A 25,891-nucleotide genomic window follows, 5' to 3' on the forward strand; every position below is an offset into this window, starting at 1 on the left:
ATAAACAGTACAGAACAACTCGGAAAGACATTCCATTACACTGATTATTGTTCATTTCACAAGTGTAAACTGAATAAGTGATAGTGGGATAAACCATCTGTAAGTAAAGTGCAAAGCGCTACTGTTCTTATGTTGGTACTAAGAGTTCCATCGCTGTGGTGGCACTTATGTTTCAGCCTGGAGCTGGTGTATAATTTAAATGGCCCACTTATTAAATCCGATGACATAAAATGACTGTGAATGTAACTGCTGTAACATTTAGATAAGGTGGTCAATGAAAGGAGTCGCCTGTCTGAGGTCTTTCAGATTTATGACCATCACGCTGGCTGTCTACTGTGGTCACCACTTCTGGGGTTAATACATAATATTTGACATACGAATTGGATTTCTGCATGGATGATCATTGCGGTTAATGATATAAAGAACCGTAGCAAAGAATCAATTGACTTGATGAATGCAATGCAACACAATAATTAAAGATTATATACTCTTTAATGCTTTAATGGTCTCTTGGTGAATCCACCTTCCCATCCCATAATTTGGTGTGGCTGAAATTGTTGTGAATTGGGTTTCCTTTTCAGCTGCTTGATGGGCAGTCACCCAGGACATCAGTCACATTACGACTGTCCTCCATGACTCCGTCTGTCACAGCAGGCACAACCACCTAATCCATCAAACATTCTCAAGTGTCACCGTTCCGCCTTTGAAAGGAAAAAAAAAAAAAGCCAGCAAATCCTCCCAGGAAGTGCGATCTATCTGACTTGACTCGATGGTGTCACCAGCAGACAGCCGTCTGTGTGTGAGCAGCTGCAGCATCCTGGTTTCGTGGGTAGTTTAGCGAGACACACGCCTGCCTCTCATCATCTCTGCACACCCTCCTGCACATATCCAGTCCTTTCGCTCCCCGTGACACACCAATTTCAAATATCGTCTTTTCTCCCTTAAAGATTGCATCGGCACTCCTTTGTGGAGGGCGTTTCTTATCCCGAGAGCTCAGGAACTCTGTGTCATTCAAAGCTGCAACTTTGACTTTCAAGGCAAATAATGGTGTCAAAGTTCAAAACTGAAATGTCTACGATTGACACAAAACACAGGAAAATTTTAATAATTGCCATTTAAAAAAAAAAAAAAAAAAAAAAGAGTGTGTGTGCGGCTTGGACAGTTTTTCCAGTCCATTTGTTGAGGTTTCATAGAGTCTGTATGTCCTTTTACTGACGGCAAGGAAAGTAGGACATGCTCGTTGTGGAGTCATTCAACCTACAGCTGATGTGGTCTGCCACCATCACCACCACTGTACAAGCCCTTCTTGCTCTGAGCACAAAACTACCCCCAGGGGCAGCAGGTCTGGAGGGTTTCTGGGTATTAGTCAGAGGGGGATGAGGAAGTCGAGCTCGCTCCATCTTCCTGAGGAAGGACAGTCTCTGCTCCTAGAAGATATGTGTTGTCCAGGTGAGGCTGGCTGAGGTGACTACATTGAGGTATATATATATATATAAATTGAATGAAATTTGAAATCAAAGGACAAATGATTAGATTTTTGGATGTTAACAGATAACCGTTTCCGAAGACATCCCAAAAAACTGTGAAAATGTGCTCCGTACCAAGCGGATGGGAGAGGCGCCTCATGGAGGAAATCAAAGGAGTGTCTGTTGCCATTGAGACGCTCCCTGCTCAGTAATGTTGCCACCTGACTGACCAATTAAGCATTGACATGTGTTAATGACTATCATGCTAGCAACGGTAACTCAGTTCCACAAAGAAATGTGGCATTGGCGAAGGTATGCGCCCTACCGAGTGCCCGTTCTTGTTGAGACATGTAAGGAATCTCCAACTAAATTTATGAGATATTTTCGTATCTCCTCTCATCACCAGTTTTTTTTCTTCTTCTGAACAAAGAAAATGACTATAACTTCAAAAGCTTGTTTCCCCAATATAGATTGAATATAGAATCTGAAAATGTCACCTTGGGCATTTGGGAATTATACCAAGCATTTTTTGAGAGAAAAAACAAACCTCAGACAATAACCTGCAGATTAATGAAAAATGAAAATAATCATTGGCTGATAATGTGTCCTGTGTCTCTGAAGGGAACATTGGTGACAACATGACAAGTGGCATTACTCCAGCCATTTCATTTTGAAGCTGAAAACCTGCAGTGACAGAAAATGTGGATCAGTCTGGGAACGTGTACTGAAAAATGCCATTGAGTTACATTCCTGAGAAATTTAGATGAATATGTAGTTTGACCCACAGAGAGCTAAGTAACAAATGCTATCATTCTATAATGCAATGCAAGTATAATGGCTCGGTGCTTCACGAATACAATGGCTTGTCCAGACAAAACATCACTTTTATTCCTCATATGTGTCTGTTTAACATTATTGTTTTGCAACTCTTGATCATACTCGCACATTATTCATCGTGTAACAACTGCTTGCACTGGTAGTTGAATGATATGCAAGAACTCACAATGGGCGGGCTGGGAGGCAAGCAGGGATCCAGTCAGGATGGGAGAGCAACCGAGAGCCTTGAGATCACCTGGTTAAAATGTATGTCACAGCTCTGTCGTGACCAGATGAATAGTCACAACTGTCCACAGGGACTGATAATGCAACAGGGAGCTGTTGCATTTTGAGTGCAGAAAACAGTATCTAGGTATACTACAGCCACTTTGCAGGGTAGGATTACAGAATTGACCGGCTGCTGCTATAAAAAGCAAGTGACTCTGCGAAGCAGTTTGTAAAATAGCTCAGAAGTCTACTTTTTAACCCATTCTAGTATGGGTTAAAAAGAAACATAAAAAATAGCATTATAGTCTTTTTTGCCATGAGACAAGTTGAGAGCTTCTTATGAATGTAATCAAAGACTGATAAAAACTAATTAGTTTTGCGCCTCCATTTATATCTTCTTCCCATTTAGAGATAAGCATGCATTGTGACTAAATTCTTTGCAGTCAGAGTCAATGTACAAGGTGCTTTTACTTCTCAGCAACAGTGTAAGGTGAGGAAAAACAGAATTCAAAAAACCAACATCGGCCTGTTAGCAGCGTTGCGTTTTCTGTGTGTGTGTGTGTGTGTGTGTGTGTGTGTGTGTGTGTGTGTGTGTGTGTGTGTGTGTGTGTGTGTGTGTGTGTGTGTGTGTGTGTGTGTGTGTGTGTGTGTGTGTGTGTGTGTGTGTGTGTGTGTGTGTGTGTGTGTGTGTGTGTGTGTGAGAAGAGCTCCAGAGGCCAACGTTGGAGAAGAAAAATAGGTCGGCATGAGTAGTAATTGAATTTTCTCGTCAGTGTTCTCAACATGTCTATGTTATTTTGCTTTCAAGGTGATTGCCAGCTTAATCGGTAGTTCATTCTGGGTGGTGAAATGAAAGACATAGAGGAAAAAAAAGAAAAGCAAAAGTTACGGGGAATGTGAAGGATAAGCAGTGTCTTCACCTTCTTGGTAGAGAACAAAAAGGAAATCGGGTAAAAAAATGTAAAAGGGCAATATGACAATTTTTGTGCACAAAGCGCAAACAAAACCGCCCGCCTTTATAGATATGAGAGATAACACAATGGTAAGCCACATCGTAACAAGCACTTAGGCAAGCACCTTGGAAATTAACATGCCGTTAGTTTAAACTCTCCCAGGGTCTTGTGTAATTAAAACTCATGTCTTTGTGGAGGTCTGGAGTAATTGATTGAGAGACATGCATACATTTCTATGTAAATACCACTTCAACATTAAGCCCTCATCATATCATCTTGTTTGAAACTACAAAAGCCTTTCAAACTCAACAATGCGGCTTAGGATGGTGAATTGGAAAAATTATTTAAAAGAACTCAAAGTCTCATTAACTTCTGTGAATCAATTCTGCAGGTATTCTGAAAATGCATGCCATACATTGTGTGACAAGGTCTCTACTGGATGAGCGCTCATTATATGTGACAATTAGCTGTCGGAAAGAGGAGAGTTTTCAATGCAGTGCACCTCGCTAACGTTTTGTAAATCAACATACAAACTATGGAAATATTATTATTAATCCAAACAGAGAATTTATAAGTCATATATAAACAACTTAGATTATTTATTTATTTATTTATTTACAGGCAGTCAATAGTCAACATTGCCACCATAGTGCATTTTCGGCTTCTGCAGCACAGTGGGAGATTTCAGCTTCTCCCTCTAGAAGCTCAATTTTTCAGATGCTGTCTAAATAAAGCGACTGTCAGCGGGAAAACAGATACATTTATCATGCTATATAGATTATGAATCAATATGTGTCATGTTTTGGGATCTGATGACATGTTCCTACAAGAGAGGACACAACCTTTCATTTATTTGTATTGACATTTCCTTGAATACAAGGTGGGTGGTTGCAAAAGGTCGATCCTGATATAGCAGATTTAAAGAAATATTAAAAACGTGGACACAGATGTATGTGTATGTGTGAAATTACGTCTGCAACTGAGCGCAATTATTAAGCCCAGCTATGTTAATATTCCAGGTAAATCTTATGGGAGCAGCCTTTTAGCTAACATCTTTTATCCAATGCTTTTAATATCCGGCCAATCCTGCGCTGCTTCATCTTCAAATCACTTTGAATCAGTGGAAGTGCAGTTTTCGGGCGCTAAAGATCCCTGTGAGCCTACTGCTCTGTATTCACAAAGTGCGTCTGAATTTTGTGCTGTTACAGCCACTTTAGAAGACCAATTACATTCATGTCAGGCCGACAGAGGACTGATCCACGGAGAGAGAAAAAAAAGACACGCTAATAACAATTAAAGAGAAGGCATCTATGCAATCTATATCAAATAAATGGCCAGTCCCCGAGGCAGGATAAAATAAGAACAAATAATGTCTCGCTTATTTAAATAATTAATCAATCATCTTATACTGCAGGCTTTCATTTGTCAGTGCTTGAAATCATAATAGTTGAACATAGATTAAAAAAGTTCAACTTCACTCAGGCGTACAGAAACGCACTGTGCGTGGCCTTACCTCATTGGCATAGACCCAGTGGCTGTCTTTGGATGCCAGGTTGGTTTCCAGAGCCTGTAGTGACAAATCAAACAGAGAGAACAAGTGAGAAAAGCAGTGAGCAAACTCGTTTAGATGTTACAAAAAGTACATGTCAGTCAACAATCAGGTGTCTCCGTCGCTTCATCCGTAAATGAGACGAAGGAAAGGTGCTGTAATCATAAGGGAAAACAGAAACATCACAATTTCTGTAGCATTTTAGACAACGCAGCTTTTAAACATGATGTGATCCTCGGCGGTGAGAGGAAGCCATCAGTATAGAGGCATATAATATGCTCTGTACTGAGTTTTATGGTAACTGCCAGACTAATTTTGACTGGCCCTCTAACATCCATTCAGGGGATAACGAATAACATGGTGGGTGCTGTGTTGACCAAATGCTGACATGACGGGCATTGTTGTTGTGACACAGATAAAAAAAATAAAACCAAGTCAGATCACCTGTTTCCACAGCTATCAAATTAAGTTACCATATCTGTATGACCACGGTTTTGTTTGTTTTTTTCCTTCTTTTTTATTATTTTGAAACCCACATTTTTACTGAGAGGACAGCCTATATAATGAAAGCTGCCAGCTTTCTGGCACACTGCAACTGTGTCTAAATTATATAAATGGTCAAATGTCATGAGGTAGAGACCATATTTAGACGCATAATGGCTGTTCTGTGAGCCTTTTGGCTTTCACACATTGAACAGAATCGGTCGAATACAAAGACACAGCTCAGCATGTATTAATCTTTCTTTTTAATTCCACTGCACTGCAGTCACAGCAATATACCCCTGTCTAACCCAGTTATATATAACCACTTTTAAAGCAGCAGGCAGGTTGTAATGTGGTTGAAGTGTATGTAAATTAACCCAATGTCATAAAATATCTCACTACAGGTGAAAACACGTGCCTTTGGGATTATCATCACCATCCATGTCATAATGGAGTCAGTCCACCTGTCAGACGACCGCACACGTGTGGCATCTGTTATGGTTACTGTCTTAGTGCATGCCCTTTTCTGCAAATTGCTATCATTAGTGTCTAAATGAACCTCTTTTGCACAAAAGCAATGAAGACTGAAGCCTTGTCATATAACCGAAAAAATCTTGCTGCAATTTTACTCAACAACACCATGCTCATCAATAATAGCCGGTGCAGAGTAGAGTGCCGAAAAACGGCACATCGATCTTAACCTTGGAAGAGTTATGATTTTATTTTAATGCTCCTTGCATCGCCAGATTGATCTCATCAAACTGCAAGATGATCGTACCAGTGGATGGAAGAATTATTTACCTCCATGGCTGACATACCACAGTGTATACATAAAATTAAAGAGCAGGGACCATATGCCTTTAGAAATTACCTTGAGATTCAAATGGATCGGCCAATATCATCATGCATGCGATGAAAGACCAGCCAGACTAAAGGTTTGAGCCACAAGACTATGAGTTATGAATATTTGCCTTGAAGCCAGACAAATCAAAGTTTAATAGTGCCTCTAATCAGTTCAAATTCACAATTTAACATCTAACAGGATTTATATGCAATATTTCTTATAGCAGAGACAAAATGATTCAACTTTTACATTGTAGATATGTTTATTTGTGATGTTCACTTCAAGGAGAATGAAATACAATCCGTATAGCAATATAAGATAAAGAAAACTCCAAATGTAAATGTAAATGTGAAAGGAAAAAAAACCAAACCCTGAATTAATTACTACAGTTTTAAATTCAAGTCATCAGCATGTTATTAAAATCACAAATGATCATGGTGTATTTATAACAAGGGTCGAACTATATTTATATACTCATATAATGTTGGCACAGGAAGCTAGAAGGGTGATGATGACAAGTCTTTAATTAACCAGTAGTCCGTTACAAACTTGTTGCAGGTCCAAACCCAACATACCACTATGGTCACCATGGTCACTATAGTCACAATGTATCGCTGAGAGCAGATTGTAAGCATTTGCAAGACTTCATTTCTGTCGCATTTCCTTTCTACAACATTTGATTATCGTACAGAAAGCAAAGTTTAGTGCGACAAATACAGAAGAAAGTGTGTCGCAAAAAATCCCTGAACTAAAACACAGGAGGGCATGTGTATTTTTGTGTATTTTGCATTTTGGTTCTGGATGTGTACAAATTCATGAGAGAAAAATAAGATGGCAGTGATCAAGGTTGAGCTGAGGGGCCACATGAGATAAAAAGGTGAACAAAAAGAAGAAAGTGATAGAAAATGTAATTTTCTGTCTCTCTCTCTCACACGCACACACACAGACACACACACACACACGCTGTATGTGTGTGGGTTTCAAAATGGAAAGTTTTTTGAAATCCACTCTAGAGAGAGTTATTTTTGTAAATGGAGCATACTTGTAATGAATACATTTATGTGGAAGTGTTTCAATTCTATGTATGAATTTCAACTCTTTCAGAATCAGCTTTCTGGTTGCTAATCCGCAGCAACAATGTCTTTTTCAGAAGTTGTGAAGTTGTTTTTGAAAAAGGAAAAAATAAACAATTGCGTCAGCACTGGAACTGTTGCTTCAAAACCCAAAGGCTGATTTTATCATCAGTTGAACCAGACTTAAAAGGCTGTAGTCACTGTTTATCTATAGATTAAACCCAGGAAAGGCCACGACCTTGCATTCCTGTCATCCTCACATGACGAGAAAATATCACTTTTCTCCTTTCATGTGCGAATAATCCTTGTGTTCAAATTATGATGATGTCATTCTGGCCCAAAACAAAATCTGACAATGATAACTATTGCCTGCCTTGAAGAATAAGCTTGACATTCAATAGGGATGACAGCTCCTTGAACTGTATGCATTGTTCCAGACAAAATCTGTCAGATGCCATAATGGTAAAAACAAACCCAAGTGCTATGGTGTGGGTGAGTTAATGTGTACCAGCTGGGAAGCTGTGTTTCGTTGAAGCCCTGGGCACAGTGGAACCCGACACTTGAGAAGTTCAGCTTTACTTCACAGCAGAAATGAACAGCAACAACTTAAGTCACTCCAGAAATAAACTGCAATGATGTTTGCAAACTGATGTGTAAGTTTACCTTGATGCACACTTGGTAAACATACCTGTGTGGCTTGACGTTGTGAACTCACTTATTGTTTATTTGTGTGGAGAAGGTGAAAAGCACTTATGTTTGTCAAGTGGAAATGTATACATATGGCATGTCTTGGTATAGTAAAGCAACATGCATTGTTTTCTATGTCTGTCACTTGTTTCAGACTCATTTTATGGCTTTAGATTTGTCATAAAATAAGTGTAAAAAATGAACCCCTTTCCCAAAGATAACTTTCACCTTCCAAAATCATTATTATTGTGAGTATTTGATGGATGGAAACTGATGGTACATATTGTTTGTGCTTGGGTGGTTTTTAGAAGAAATATGATAAACTGCCTTGGAGTTACATTTATGAGAAGTATGCATGCCAAATATACTATACCTTTTTGATGGTACTACATAACTGACACAAATCGAATCACTTAATAGGCATCTATTTGTTCATTAATCCCTACTCGGTCCTACTCATTTCGACCTGTTTAATTGAGGAAGGTCATACAAACAACAAGGTGGACAAAGTATTTAGAAGGTGACAACATATTTAAAACATATATTTTACTACAATTGAAAGGCAGGACAACTTGTTCTTCTTCTGATCTCGATTTCATCGGATCTAATGTATCTCAAGCCTGTTGTTGCCAATGGCTCTGCTTTAAAAACAGTAAGGTATCAGACAGCTGAGCACACAGTTCGTATTGTCTCTGCTTTTAAACATTCAAAGCACAATCTGTTCAGTAAACATAATAATTGTATTGAATCAGTTCACAACAAGCACTCTCATCTTTCCACTTCCAGGAGACTCATCCTCCCCCCACCTACTGTAACTTCCTTCCAACCGCAATCCCTCTCAATCCTTTTTCAGCTGTCATGGTTTTAAATTGGTGTTGCCATTCCCTGGCTGTATTTGTGGCGGAGCTACTGTATAAGAACATGCCTGGGGTACTTCGCCTCTCTGATTGGAGATCTTACTGTCACCAGGCATTGGCTGCATCAACAGTATAGAATTTTCCTCAGATGTTACTCCAGGCTCTTGTCTACGCCTCCTCCTGCAAAACCACATTGCTCCTCGGAGTTTCACTGTTTCATCACATCCTGAAGTGAATAGAAGAAAAGGAAACACACAAAGACAAAATTACTCTGCCTGGATGTCGATAACATTTAAGTTATCAAATGGATTTCCAGGCTTTTGGAGTGATGCATTTCAAGCAGAAGGGAAAATCTTTGCCCAGTTGAACTGAATCTAGAATGCAAAGCAATTAGACGTGGGACCGATTAAGCAAAAAAAAAAAAAGAAAGTTAAAATTGTACTCGAACACAAGGGGCTTTTTGTATTTTGGACGTGTTTTTAATCCAGATGGGCAGCTGCCTGAGAAACTGTCATTTCACATAGAGAAATGAAGCATGAGCTCAAGCCACAGCCACCATCCAGGTGTCATGGCCATAAACAGATCAATAATACTCAGAAATCAGAATGAACTTAAACACACAACCAGTCTTACAGATTTAAGTAACCGCAACGAAAGATGTAACACGAGTTCAGGAACACGAGGCCTCACCCCCACATAATTACAGCATCAACTAGAGATAATAACAGAATACACAAAAGCACATCTTATAATCACAGGTGAAGGGTTGCACATTATCCCAAAATTAAATACTAAGATTATGCTACAAAAAAAGAACTTCTTTCTTTTATGAAAGATCTTTTCTTGGCAGCATCTCAGTCAATTTTCACTTCATGAGATCCCCCAAAAAGTTTCATATTATTGAAACAAAAGTAATGCAAACCATCTGATGATTCATTTAATGTTGATGACAGTAATTAACAAACTAATCAAGACTTTAATTCCATCAACGGATATATTTATTACAACCTGTAGCTCATACTTGACTCATCAATGAGTGAGTGAAAGTGCAGCAAGACAAACCAAACTGTACTCCAAGACTGATTACAATCATAATTTGTTATGATTGGCAGTTTACTTGCTCTACATCTTCACAGGAAAATAAAACAACTACATTGTGAGTTTCACATGGAGCACTTTCTACTTGCGAAAAGGAACAAAGCAAGATAATGAGTGTAGTAAACGCACAGGGCTTTGTGTGAACACAATTCAAAATCAAATGTATTGAGAAGAGGTAAAGTATCTACAGTATCAGCATGTGGAAAGAACAAGAACACCTCTTCACAAACAAAGAATATAAAGCATTACCAGTTGAATCAATGTGTTATGTTTCTGTCTACTTGTTATTGAGTTGCAGAATAAGTTTGCAGTTACCGATTTCCCTAAATCAAGACAAATTAATCAAGATGTTCTGACTTATTTCACTCGCAAATGCTTATCTCATTCACATTGTTAAAGCCTATATGCATAGAATACATTATTGCAATTGTCACATATTTCTTCCAAAGCTTTGAGAATTACTTGATTGTTTTCAACTGTACATTCGCAGTCCTTAAATGCACTTAAATATGCTCATGGCATTTTGTGTCTAAATACTCAGTTCACCTAAGGCAACAGACTTTTTTTACTGAGCTATTAGATTAAAGCCAACCCTAACTGGTTTGACCTCATAAAGAGCCATATGCAGATATGTTCACAGATAGATTGGCTCAAAAATCATTGTGGCGTCATGTAAAGTACTGAATTCACAAGAATAACACAGAGGTGAGCAATATTTAATATACAGCTTGTGACAATTGAAACCAAACCGGAATCAGTGGATCTTTGTTATGTGAAGGTAGCAACTATGGCATTTCCTGGTGTTTGATTGATAAAACATGAAAGAAATATATGCCCAGCAACCCACATTTATATCGTGTATTAACATTTGAGTGTATCTTGACACAAAATAAAATGCAGTTGGAGTTTGTTTTTTTGTTTTTTCGTAAATATACCAGATACAAAATGAATAACAGATCACAATGTAGGTCTAACTATCGACAAAAGTACTCAAGCTGATCTGATCAGTTTCAAAAAGCCAGTGCCTTTGCATGTTTCTCACATCCAGATAAGCAGTACATTCATGCATGGAGGGTTAAAAAAAAGAAAGAAAAGAAAAGTGAAAGACTATGCAACTGCAGATGTGACTTTGTGTCCCGTCGTCTTTTCTATCTTTGCTTCCTCTTGCTCAGTCTGTGAGTTCAACACATTTTTTTCCTTGTTCGAAGCACTGCACCATGGTTTTAAGGTCAGGTCTCAGTGCACAGCAACCAAAGGCTTGTGCTGACTTTAAGTGGGTGCCTTTCACCGAGCCTCACGATTTGGCTATAATTTGAAGAGTGTGGACAATGAAAACGTTTTGGTAAGCGTCACACCTCCTGTGTTCTTTGTGTGTTAGAATCCCATAAAGACCACAGGAAGGAGTAATGAGGTCTGTCATAAAAGATTCACAATAGTCCCTGTGAACCCGGGCTTCCTACAGTTGCTGTGGAAACACACCTCCAGAACACTTAATCTGCACCATTGATGCAGCATCCGATGAAAAAAAAGGTGCCCTCTGCATGCCGGTCCGACCTGACTCAAACCTCACACGTGTTCATTAGTGGGGACTTGTCACTGGAGTCTTAATGCTGAAAAGAGACCGTGGCTGATAAAATCAAGGGAAAACTTAGGAGGGCCACTGATCTGTAGTCCTCAGAGATAACACAACACCCGAACAAATCGCTTCTGACCTTACATTGTCAGTATTCCGGACCAGGAAGCCCACCCAGGAAGATGGCGCATGTGTGTCACATTAAAAACAAATCATGACTCCCACCTGGCATGGCATTAAGGCTGCTGGCTTCTGTCTCTGCATGGAGTTCGCTTCCCACAGGCTTATGCTATAGACACTAGTTGAATCGCTAATGTCCCCGCAAGAGGATTCACCAGTTGTCACATTAGCCTTATCGTATAAACTATAATTAGATTAACATTAGCTGTGCGCCTATGGCTACCATACAGGCTGTTTGTACAATTTTTTTTATTTTTATTTAGTGTTTAAAGGAGGTGTTTACTTAGTTTTGCAGTGATAAAAAGACTTGTTATTTTTGTTATTTTTTCAAATAATAGTTTGAAGAGGAACGAGATGGAAAAAAAAATGGCCTACAATCTAGTCTTCTACTGCAACCCGCCTCTGAAATAGGTAAAGATGGGCACATTCTGGGGAAGCAGCATTAATATCGCACACAGTTTCACGTAGAAAAACAAGGAAATGTAAAAATGTCAGATGCTGCAGTAATAACTTCAGTTTATGAAGAGGCTACATTTTAACTTACCCTGTCACATATCCCCTCTGTGGGCTGCTGCACTTATTGTGAGCCATAATGTTGTGAGGGGGATTTCTGAGACTCACTAACAGGATTAGGACTAGGTGTGACATTTTTACGAATACCATAGCCGGCTAAGGAGCTTCCTGAGTGACGGCATTCACTGTGGCCGCAGGACCATTTAGGGCGAGGGTTTCGGAGCCGTTTTGACTCCTTGAACAGTGCATGGGATGCAGCATGCGCGGGGATTTCACCCACCTGTTTTGAGACAGCCTCATAGTGAGAGGACGCAAAACAAGCTCCAACTGGATCCTGGTATATTGTTCCGATGCTTCTCTGCAACCAATCTGATGAAATATTTAAGCTGTCAAAGCCTCCCCCTCCTCGCCAACACCTCATTAGCTCAGCTGTGATTGTTATTTTTGCTCAAACAATTATTTACGCATTTGTATATTAAAACCAACGTAGTACCCCAAATTTTGAAAACAAGCATCAAAGTACTGGATCGGTTACTCTATGGAAATTAAATATTGCATCATTTGTTTTGAACAGAGAATACAGAACTAATTGACCTGCTTTGAAGGTAAAGACTAAAGATAGTCAATGGATGCAGGAGAAACTGATTAGATGCAGTCTGTGGTTAAACCCGGATGAATCCCCCCCCCCGGTCAAGGCTGACGAATGGATCGCCAAACTATTCCAGTAAGAGAGCAGCCCTGTGAAATTGTGAGCAGCACGATTCAGCCTCAGTTACAATTTCAACAAGACACCGAAGTGTTCCTGCTGAACAATACGCTTTAACAGTGGATGAATTACTTTTCTTTTCTGTGGGGTGCCCTTGGGGATGTGCCGAACATAAACTAAAGCCCTGCACCTGGGGGAAATTTATGTTGTGGATCTTTGATGATATTTGCAATTGAATTTTTATTGCACAGCTGATGGATGTAATAACCGAGGATAATTAACAGAGAGGAAAGTGATTACCTCACGAAAAAAGTTATTTTGTTCATCTCTGGCTTCAGTTACAACACAAGGACAAAGGGATATTTTAGATTTGAAAATGGTTTCCAGTGGGGAGGACAATAATTGTCAGAATCCTAACTAAAATACAGAAGTGATTGGATTTTTTATTTATTTGCTTCAATGTGACGCTCCTTTATAGTGCAAACAATAAACTGCATGAACAAACACAAGCATAATGCAATACAATTTCAAAAATTATACTTGAATTAAAACTGTGTTTTAGAAAATATTTGAACTTCTTTTTCCCTAACATCTCAAACATCCCTGTGGTTGTCTTTGAAACATATATTTGGTGCCATCAATCAGAAAAAAAATGGTTTTGGAGAAGTACTGGCAAATTACCAGGAACCAGATGCTCTGACAAAATGATGCAACTTAAAATGGCTGTGACAAATGATATATAATGAAAGAAAAAAAAAATCTATGATTCGTGGGGGCAAAGGAATGCTATTTAAATGCAGCTGAATAATACATTGCCACCATTACCAAACATTAGTTGACTGACTTAAGGTGAATGAAATACAATAATTGTTTTCTATAAAAGCACTTTGTACTATTCCAGCCCATTAGCTTTGGATAGTGAATCACGGAACTTTCCTTTCACACTGAACTTCACACCCCCCCCCCCAAAAAAAAAAAGAAAGAAAAGAGGTAAGCGATTTTTATTTGGAAACATATAAATAATTAAGTGTCCCTTTAGTCGATGATGAATTCAAGGAGGGTAGTTAGCTCTTCACAAAAGCAGGAACAAAAGGAATCCCTCAAGTTCTTTAGTCAAACTCCTTGGCTTTTCCTCAGGCTAAAGCCTAATTGGTACATTATGTTTTGCCACTAACAAACAGTTTTAATCACATGTGGAGCATTACTTAAATAGCTCTCTCATAGCAGGAATCCATCATCACTACAAATCTCTACGTGACACCCATGCCAGTGACCTTGTGAGACGTCCAAAGCCCCGTCGGTACCTTTATGTTCTGTGGATTCGTCATTCTCATTGCCTTTAAGGTAGCACTGCCCGCAAGGTAGCCAGGCTCATTCGGAGGACTCCACTTCTGTAATCTCTGCTTTGGGCTCCACTTTCATACTGTGCTGCTGAAAAGACCTCAAAGTCACTGCTCACAAAAGGCAGCCAGGGAAAGGAAGGTGAAAACAAAAGTCTGGTGAGAAACTTGAAAACCCAAAAGGTGGTATTAAGACATGACAGCTTCGTCGGGACAAGATGAAAAGAACTCTGTCAGACATGATTTTACAGCACATCATCCACACCTTGTCATTGTTTTTTACTCCGTGAACACTCTCTTCTAGTCTAAATATTTAATAAATGCCAGGTGGTCTGTCTACTTAATTGTGGTGACCTGCATCAAGGTAATGCAGCGTGTGAGGCCGCGAAGGACGGCGCTGATGAAACACTTGTAAAATAGAGTTTTAAGAGCCTGTCACGAACTCCAATTTAGATGTAGGAAAAAGAAAAAGTTGTAGTAGTAATACCTATTGAGAAGGCACTTCTGCAAACTTTTCTAACTTGAATCTGTATGTCTGAATGTTGAATTCTTCCTGGCACCCAGGAGGCATTTTATTTTTCCACATTATTTAATAACATCAACCAAAAATATACATTATCCACTCTTCAACATGTCATGCTGCAGTACCAACTGTAAATTTTGCACATTGCATACTGTGTGACAGCACCTTACTTTTCACTTTTGTCCACTTTATGCCTTTGCAGGTACTTGGCAGGTGCTGCTGATCACCATATTTAGGTGCATTTGACCAGCCTGCCAGGTGTATAAACGCAAGATAAGCCGATCCCTGGGTGTCATCCGACTGTCTTATGTCATTCTGCATCTGTTAGACTGTCTGTTGTTCTGACCTTCGCTCTATCCACATGCACACCCCAATATTTGTTTACACATTTTGGTGAAGTTGAACAGGTTTGTATTCCGTTACACTAATATACATCACACACTCATCCAAGTACATGTAATGTTCGTTGAAAACGATGCCTCTGCACAATACAACAAATAAACTAGTTTTCATGCATATAAACAGTGAGATGGGCATGGTACATCTGTGTAGAAATGCATCTCACTGATACTTTTGCCTACAAAATAAATGGACCTGCTGATAGTAAAGCGACTTTTTCATAATAGTACCCATGCTTTTGCTTTGGTTTGTGTGGCTTACTGCAGCTTTTTCCCCCTAATATACTATAAAAGTGTGACTTCACACTGCCTCTAATCTTTAGCACAGTAAACAAGGATGCTTTGAAGTGAATAGCCTAGGAAGGCAGAGGCTAAAGCAGGGAGGGAAAAAAGACAACAAAACAACAAAAACTGAGGCCATAATAAATGAGAAACAGGCACACTGGGTACATCGTACCAATGTTTTCCTTTTCTCCTAAAAAAACATGACTAACTAGAGCTATTTTATAAATCACCGCAATGTGCCTAATGGGTCTGCGCTGATACTCTCTTTCCCTCTTCTGAGAAATCAAGGAGTTTTTCCACGCTGCTGAGTATCAAAGGTTAAGGTAAAAACACTGCTCCTGCACACCAAACTCTGCCTGATTAGGTGCAAGTAAGCAAGACAAGTGGGCAGACAAATATAGAGTGAAAAAAAAAAAAGAAGGACAAAAAAAAGTGGGAGCGAGAGAGGTAACTGTAGGAGGTTAGCTGGGCCAAAGACGAACATGAGTCTCATCCTAATTATTGCAGAACAGGGTGAGGCATGTCTTCTCTGAGCACCATGGGAAAGGAGACGCGTTAAGGAGAGTGGGAGTGTGAACGTTTACATTTTGACATCATACTAATGCCAAACATCACTGACATCCGCGGACGCTACGTGGAAAGAAAGAGGAGGCGGTGGTGATGACACACTGGGTGATACTGTCAAGAGATAGGTTTGTTTCCGAAAATCCTTTGGTGCCATTTGTTTAATCAGCGTTGTGCATACAACGGTGGGCCGAGGAGAGCGCGCATACTGTTAATAATACTTGTCGAGGGCTGCTAGTACTTTTTGAGACATGAATTCCCAGTAAACCACATCCTGGGGCAATTCGGGGAAAGCCTGGATAGACTACGACTCTACGGACAATAAATTAGTAAAAATCACTGTAAATGAAACATTTTTTTATTATTATTCCTATCCTCCTCAGACCACAGCGGTTGCATCAGAGATACAGAGAGAATTTCTCTTATAAGATGTGGTTTACGCCTGAGCTCGGAAGGTATCTAATTTGCCAGCGTGCTCTGGTAGCGGCCTCAAGTAATGGTTATGCTGCTTTATAGCTGGCACAAGCTTTCCAATACACCTGAGGAGCACTTTAATTTAATCTGTCTCATCAAGATCAATAAATGTGTCTGAACTGTGACTCTTTGGGACATACTGCCCGTTAATAGGCCACAATGATTTTAGAGTGACCATTTTCTCCAACCTCTCACACACAGTTTGGTTCTTTGGCTGCACTGAACGTCAACTCTGATCAAGGCGGAGGGCCGCAGCACCGCCCGGATGTGCAAAAGCAGGGTTCTTTCATACAATATGGGAAGCCTGAGAGGGAATTGTATGAAGTTTCATCTTTCACTCTACCAACCATTTTTTTTTTTTTTTTTTTGTACAGTATGTCGTGAAGCGCACGGGGACGGCTGTGAGAAAGGAAGGATATGTATATGGGAGGGTGGAAGGAGAGGGGTTCCCAAAGCTGAGGAGAAGGTGGAGTCGTGGGAGACGATAGGGGGTGCATGATCAAAGCCTATATTTTGAAATCACTTACTTCTCCATTAGTTTGATTAATGGGGCCAGCTTCACAGCCAGACAGAGGCAAGGGGCTTGAAAAATGATGCAATTACTGCTTTTTGAATAGAGGGCTGAAAAGGCCTGTTTGAAAGAAGGATCTTGAGGAGATTCTACAGGGCATCCTGGACAGCAGACTTTCTCCTCTTCATCCATCCATTCCACACACCATCCTGCCACACACCTTGAAGCCTCGCAGCACTACTCTAACCTTTCCCCTGCAAGGCATCTCTCATCAGGCTTTACTGCATGCTTCATTGGGCCCCTCAAAGCTGGGGGGGGGAGCACATTACAGTATAAATTGTGATTAATATGCAGCCACAGCTTCTTTCGATGTTTGTGTCACATTTTGTTTAACAATCAGATGATGCCCCTCTCCATCCCCTCGAGGTGTTCTTTATTCATTTAATGTTTCTTTCTTCATCTTTTTTTTGACAACATGTATTTCAGCATACTAATATTGCTCAAACACTCATTGAGCAATATGAAAAGGATATTATGTAAACCTCTTGAGTGATTACAGCCATAACAGAAAAGTCTCAAGAGTCACTTTCAAAGATGTTTTAATGAAACACTGTGACGGTTATCTTCAAACACTTTAAAATCTCCACCTTAATTGGTTGGATATAATTACACAAAATGCTAACAAAAGAGGGTGCTTCATCCTCTTCTTAAAAACCATATCTAAAGTCTGTGATCTGTTTAATAATGTAACGACACACAACAGTTGATTATATATTGGACACAAATCTGCAGAATTTGAGTTAAAGATACTTTTAGATGAGCACATATACAGTAGTCAAAGATATATGTGCCACCTGGAGAAATGTTTTAAAGATTTACTAAAGCCCTTGGACAAACTTTTTTTATCTGATCGTAATCCTTGGTGACCTTCACAACAGATATCAGTGAAACAGTTAAACCCCCATTGCCCAATCCGAGCTGCCTTTATGAGCCAACGTGTGTGGGATGCAGTCCACAAGAGATAAAACTACAAATTGGTTTCTTACTTCAACTTTGCTAATGAGCACAAATCACTGTGCCACACCCCTAGAGGTGGGAGGGAAGAGAAAAACAAAGTAAAGTGACTCAAAGGAAAGAGACCATCACAGTCAGAGAGAGAGAGAGAGAGAGAGAGAGGGAGAGGGGCATTCATGCTTGTCAAAATCTTTGTAATCCAATGTATTTGAGCAAGGTGTTTGGTGACTCTTCTGGAAAGCAGAAAGGGCAGGAAAACCTTTACTTAAATGCCATCCAGTCTGTGTGGTTTTGGATAATAACTACTTTTCATCCACCTCTCTGTTCCGACTCTGACTACATTTCTTGGCTCTGTGGGAAGGTCTTGATTATGACGGCAATGAAAAAGCAATTGCCTATTTCCTGTCAAGCCTGGGAGGCCTGTGAACTCTTCAGTTTCTTTATCTGCTTTGGATGAAATCAGAGTCACAGTCACACAGCCTGTGGTTGACTATAGCACCATAGAGACCAGCTGTGTCGTGCTGGTGTGTGTGTGTGTGTGTGTGTGTGTGTGTGTGTGTGTGTGTGTGTGTGTGTGTGTGTGTGTGTGTGTGTGTGTGTGTGTGTGTGTGTGTGTGTGTGTGTGTGTGTGTGTGTGTGTGTGTGTGTGTGTGTGTGTGTGTGTGTGTGTGTGTGTGTGTGTGTGTGTGTGTGTGTTCCAGTTAAAAGGGTTTCGTGAAAACTACAGGCATCACCTCTGGGAGAAAGGTGGACAAAAGTTTAGAGGGCCAAATGGTTGGAAGCAGGACAAAAAGTGCCTCCTTCAATTTAGTCCAATTTTAGAAGGGTCAAGAATTCAATAGAGGGATTGATGAGATAAAGTCTAAATCAGATCCAAACTTCACCGAAATTGAATAGGAGATAAACGGTAAGAGTTTGCATGATGGATACCACTAAAGTTGAAGCAAGGTGTGAAATTACAGCTCATTTACGCAATCACACTTGCTGGGATTTTATCAAGAGTGCTGCCTTGGTTTGGGATTTTTCTCTTTCTCTTCCCTTTGTTTATTTATTTATTTATTTTTAATTTGTTTACACAAAGTCAGTTAAAGATTTCACACAATGCTCAAATCCACTAATGCAATTGCAGAATCACTCAGAGCCTGATGAAACCCTCACTGGTTCATGGGAAAGGCTTTACTCAGGTTTCTGCTGTGAAGCACTTCATGACTAAATAACAGCAAAAGTATTCATGACACCATAATTAAAGATACGTGAAAAGCTACAATCTTTTCAGATATATAAAAAAAAAAACAGTAAAGAAAAAGAAAACCCTACATGTTATAGAAAAACTGAAAAGTGTATTGTTGTATTTAAATTAAATTATAACAAGCCTTTGCTATCCAAATGAAATAAAGGAGAAGCAGTATCTATTCTGGTAATTGCAGATGAAACTGTGATACAAGTGGGAGGTATTGAAAATGGTATCATATATATATATATATATATATATATATATATATATATATATATATATATATATATATATATATATATAGGTGACCACGGGCGGTCACCTGTTTTTCTATTCCAAGCTCGGGTCCTCTACCAGAGGCCTGGGAGCTTGAGGGTCCTGCGCAGTGTATATATGTATATATGTATATATATATGTATATGTATATGTATATGTATATATATATATATATATAATTTTTTTTTTTTTTACTTTTTGGATCATGTAAATAAAACAATGTACCTTTTACAGACTAAAAACTCTCCATGTATAACACATTAAACTTATCTTCACATTGTGCATAGATGAAATACATGTATGTCCTTATCTTTTGAATGTTGGTGTTAACACGGACCTACAAATGAAACATGAAAAGAATAAATGAATATGCATGTGCACATGTTGATCAGTAACTTATTTATAGTTGTGTAAGAGCAAAATGGTGAAAAGGTAAAACCAGGCAACTGAAGCAGGTGCAAAATGGGATAAAAGGACACCTGAACTGGCATTTGTATTAATATTCCTTCCACTGGGGCTGTACTTTAATTGAACATTTTCTCTAGAGCTTTGGGGCTGTGAAAGACTGTGTGCTGGGTACCAATACAGTACTTGTTTTCCAAGTGGTTGGCTTTGCAATTACCCTTATAACTCGTACTGTATTTTGAGTACGCCATTTGGGAATTGGGCAATAATCCTGAGCCCACAGCAACAATTTCACAGAGACAGAACTTTCCGACAATATTGTGGAGTTTTGGTATAATTGCATCTTATATTATGCTGCGGGGAGACAACTATAGCGAGAGATAAAGCCATTAACGTATACAGACAAAGTAACTGCGTTATGACTGCTCCAATTAAACAAGGATATGAGTTACACAAAAGCGAAGAAGAAGAGTTTAGAAAATTGCTACAACTGTGACAATAATAATCAGACACAGAAGAGCACACTTAAGAAATGCTAATCAGTTGCCCTTTGGGCTCGGATCCTTCTGTAAGCTGAACTCGCTCAAACAAAAATAAAGAAAAAGAAAAAAAAACTGGCTGTGCATGAGCAGCTCTGCTATTTAAAGAACTCCTGACACTTATGTATAACTCTAGAGGTCACTAGATAAATGAGATAGACTTCACCGGGTACCTTGTACGAGATTAACCGTTCTCCCTCCTGAAGAAATAAAAGTTGCCCAAGAGGTTTACTGTTTCAATAATGGTAAGCATGATTCATAATCACAAACATTAATCAAAGTTTATCACCCACTGTCAGTGCAAGAATGTGTTTTGGGCATTTGCAACTGAAATACAGAAACGAAGCAGAGGTTTGTGCTGGAAAGCAGGATCTATTCAATATTTCATCCTCTGGCAACACTAAAAACATAAAGGGTGAGATTGGAGTGAGCGGAGACAGCTTTCATCACTTTGCTCATTATCACGAGGATGATAATTTTTATCACTTCAACTTTCACGATCAGTAACACCAAGTTATGTACCCTTTCAAGGACCTTTACCACATTTTGGCATTTATTAATGCAGGGAAAGAAGCATCACCTCAAATACACTGCTGTTTCAATACTCTAGCATTACTTATGAAAAGGCAAATTATTTATGAAAAGCTCTTTAACTTCAGCAGATGATTCATACTGGTGCAAGTAATAACAATCCATCAAGTAAAGAGCTTGCCAACTGCCCCGGTTTCAATTTTAATACCAGGGTTTGGGTATACAAGCATTTCTCTTGATTATTCACCTCACCCATGAGATATGGGCATGAAATGGTGGATTTGTTTAGATTTTTCACTAAACTACTTTGTTACACCGTGCTGCAGTTTCACAGGAGGGAACCTATTGTGCACTTGGGCAAAATTATCCTTAATATTTTATAGTCACGGTTGCTGAATGTCAGTGAATGCTGTTCGCACGAGCTCCTGGGAGGCTCCATTAATTGATCACAGACAGAGGGGGAAGTCATCTATTATTCACCTGACAAACTGTAGCATTTATTCGTCATGCAGAGCAATTAATATTTTCACTGTCTGCATTACAGGTTTTCCATGCTCCATAAAAAAAACACGTGACTTGTTAGGACGAAGAACCGGAGTGGCTAATTTTAGTCACGGCCAACTAAACTGCTTTGCTTCAGGCCGGCGACGGGATTCATGTACTCATTTAGAGGAAACGAAGACGGCAAAATGATACTTGCAGTAAAGCCCAGTATGTTTCTCCTGTGACTATTTTCGTGTTATTGAACAACTGGCATAAAAAGTGAATAAATCTCAAGTATTATGTACCTGCTTGTCTGGCTAGCAGAACGATGACACAACAAATGGAAGGAGAATATTACCAAAGAAAACAGGTTTGTAGAGGAGGTGAGCAGAAATGAACCCAGTAAGAGAAATGGTGTTGGAGATAAAACTATACAGCGCAATAAGAGAGCACACCATAGGAGATGAGGTTACAGCAAGAAAAAAAAAAAAGAAAAGAAAGAAAAGCAAGGGCAGAAAGATAAAGTGCCAGTGTAGAGAGGGGAAAAACATGAAGCCATTACGATGGGAATAATACAAAGAGGAAAAGAGGGAATGTCCTATAACAGGGACAGAAGGGGAAAGAGACAAAAAGAGAGAAGAGGAGGGGACGGAGGGCAGCGGAGGATGAGATGTAGGACAATGATAGATCGTTTTCTGGCAGCCTCAATTTGTCATGCTGTTATTGGGAGGAAAATGGAATAGAAGAGCAGCACCGAGGGTCAGGGGAAGAGGACAGGGGTCCAGAGGTGGGAGCGTTAAGCCAGAGGGGGAGCAACACCAGCAGACAGTGAGCGAGATAAACTCCACACACCTTCTCACCTCCACCATTCACCAAATAGCCGCCGAGATTCCAGATCTCTTGACAACTTCATACTAGTCACCCAGCACATGATAGTTAACCAGTCGCTGTTTCAACTCAAGTTCCCTGTGTCTACATGTCCTTTGTCCTTGTTGTTTTTGAAACACAGTCTTGGTTTATATAGAAGCAGCAACAACGTTTTTGCACAATTTTACACATCAGGATCAATGTATCACCTACAAATGAGGTTTTCTTCCCTGTTTCATGTATTTAAAGGCAATGAGGGGACCGTTTCTTTGTCTTTCCGGCAGACAAAGCAACGCTATTAAATGCATGTAAATTGGACAACTGGGCAAAAATTGCATTGACTGTCGGGTGTTTCGAGACTTTTTGACTGGACCCAAAAGTACTTTAAGTCAGGATATTTTGCTATTACATCCATCCGGCAATCAGTTTATCACAGGTCGAAACCGGAGTGACAGACAATCTTTAAGCAAACCCAAACAACTGGAAGTCACGATGTGACCTATCTTGGCTATTGGTGAAGGAAGCTGGAGTACCAAGAGGAAATGAATTACAGCATGCCAGAATCACACTTAGTTTAATGAGTAACAAGTTTATTTGGGTTCCAGCATCAAATGTCACAATCACATACCCAGCTGTCTTTGTAACTAGCAGTTGTTGTCATGCATCAACATGATTCCCATTGAGTTTTAAAAAGCCAATTTCCTCTGTGTGCACTCCACTATGATAACCAAAAAAGATGAAGAGGGTTGAGGTATTGATGAAAAAAATGAGTTTTTGGAATATGAGGGCACTTTTCTGTGATATAACTTCATCAGGTAGCTCTGACAAGAGCTGTAAAATTAACCCACTTATTACACACACGCAGTGTCAAAACCTATTATCTCTTTGTGGCTGTGGTTAAGTATAATTACAGCTTTCTGAACCCCAAGAATGAATGCATAAATTAACAAAATTGGGTTTACAAGTGTGCACAAGAGCAGTATAAACTGAATTGTCAGTGACATGTAGCGATATTAAACTGCTGATCTGATCATATTAACCATTCCATGGTTCCCACATACACTGACTAGTTACTTCATTAGGTGCTTATTTACAATAGTATGATCCAGAACATCAGTCTTTACAAAATTAATAATCAGAGAGTTTTTAATTGATCTTTAAAATGCAGTGTTGATTGGTGAGCTGAGCTATATTGTGCAATATGTGGTTGGTATGGGAGTAACTTCGTGACCATATTAACATGCAGGAAAGATGCAGCATATAGAAACATTACATTACAACATTGTCATTACAAGGCATGTCCAGCCTAAGATTTTTAACAAGATGCAACACTATTACCTTTACAAATACAAACTTTCTGGTCCATTTGTGGAACAGCATCACAAAAGAGGTTGCTAAATAAAGTTTCTAGTGACTATTAGGGATGCATGAATAGCAGTACCAGTATCGGATTTCAGGCAGAGCCAACCTTGTTCTCTCAGCAGAGCAGGTAATCACATCAGTGTAAAGGAGGACGTCTTTTCGAAGCTTTTCTCAGATAAACAAAGGCAAGTCAGTGAATCTGACGGCCAATTATGTACCAGACTTGTGTCGATCTGATCATAAGGATCAACTTTTTTTTCTCACTTTAAGGATGCATACAGAAATTGCAATTGCCTGGTTCACACCGGGCGAGGCAACTCAGAAGCCGTGTGTGTGATACATGGCCATTATACACAATACTTGTGTTTCTAGCTGGTGATTCATAATGTCTCTTCAATGGAAATCCCCAGTAAGTTCTGTAGAGGAGAACAGACAGAGGTTCCTACACCAAAGCCTAGTGCGACTGATAATTAAATAGCTCAATTGAACTCATTCCATTCACTTAATTTGCCAAACATTCTGTTATTTTGGAGGTAGCCGTCAGCGGCAGAAATTTTAAGAAATGTTCTTTACATGTGTGCCAAAAAACACAGCTTGTGATGTTACAATGATATCTCGATGTTTTAATTACATTATCAGGCTCTGATATTTTCACTGAAATATGCCTCAAATACAATGAAAACAATACAAATGCTGATCATTTTCAACACAATTTCCATAAACAATAATTTCCCTCAATAAGAGTTTAGATATTGTGTATGTATGATCGAGACATAGTGTAAATCTCCCAAAGTGTATTGGAGATATAAATTGTGGTTCTTATTAGTTAAAGTAAAATTATGTCCTAATTGCACCTCCACACTTTTTATTCAGTTAACATTTCTTTAATGCTTGACAGTTGAGCTCTGTTTCTATTTAAAACTCTGTGTTAAGTACTAGCTTTGCTTTATGTGTTGCGGTGTTCGTCAACTCTGTGAGTTTATCCAACCTAACTTTTCACATGATTTCACACATCCAGTATGCAAGCAGTGGCCTTCATTGGTATTCAGAGCCACTCAAATTAAATTATCTGGTTGACTGCAAATGTTTTTCCTATCCTCTTAAAAAAAAAAACAAAAAAAAAACAACAACAGTCCGATACAGTACTTTTTGAAGCTTTTTAATTATTCCTGGCCTCACTCATTAGCACTAAGGGAGGGGGTGTAGACTGAACTGGCAGTGATAGATCTTGAGAAAGAGTGAGGGGGCGACACAGCGAAGGTGTGCATGTGTTTGGGCTTCCTTCTGTGTGCGTACAAACCTAAAGGATGTTGTTTGTGCCAGTACTACGCTCCCCTGCACCAGCACCATGCTCTCTGTGTCAGCTTAATGAATCATGCTGCGATAAACACTTCCAGGTCATGGCCAGCTTTATTCCATCTGAGAGAGGGAGGGAAAGTGCAGGTGCCAAGACACAACTGTGATGCATCCTGGAATATTTTGTCTTATGACAAGAGGAGATCCATCCAGTAGAATTACTCCAACTAACTCTAATTTTGAGAAATGCATCGCATCTTTACATGTGCCATCTGTGAAACTAGGAAACGTTGTCAAAATCTAGTGGAAAACGGCAAAAAGTAGGCAAAATAAAAAGCACAGGGTGCAGGAAATGAAGACAGTCTAGACACCAAGGTTATTAACTTTTCTTGCTGAGAGGTGCTAAAGGTGGAAAATGGTTTTAGCTTTTTGTCACAGCTTGATAACATAAAAAGCAGCTGCTTACAAAATGGAATGATATCTGATATTTAGAAATGTGGCATATTAAACTTCAATAAATGTCTCCTGACTTTACTAACCGCAGCAATTCATGAGAGACTTTCTTTTCAAAGCTATAACCAGAAAATCAAAGAAAACATTAGTTTTCTTCTTATTTTCCACACCGTTATTCAATCTGTGACACTGAAGTTGACAAAATAATTGTTAGCGATACAGCAGAAGCTTACAGTCAAGAGGCTTGCGGGTGAACCGAGTGAGGCTTGCAGTGCATGTATGTGTGTGTCTGTACTGTGCCTCACAAAGC

At 39.4% G+C, this 25,891-nt stretch overlaps 1 protein-coding gene across 1 annotated transcript in view; it reads right to left on the reverse strand.

Moving 5' to 3' along the window:
- grid1a (glutamate receptor, ionotropic, delta 1a) overlaps positions 1-25,891 on the reverse strand; it is a gene marked incomplete at both ends in the record, with an annotated part of 231,317 nt that overhangs the window by 40,381 nt on the left and 165,045 nt on the right. Inside the window, one exon of the mRNA XM_080508038.1 lies at positions 4,977-5,030. Within this exon, the coding sequence (XP_080364164.1) occupies positions 4,977-5,030 (54 nt within the window). The remainder of the gene's footprint in view (positions 1-4,976; positions 5,031-25,891) is intronic.

This window comes from Blennius ocellaris (genome assembly GCF_963422515.1).
Source record: "Blennius ocellaris genome assembly, chromosome: 13".
Lineage (NCBI taxonomy): Eukaryota > Metazoa > Chordata > Actinopteri > Blenniiformes > Blenniidae > Blennius > Blennius ocellaris.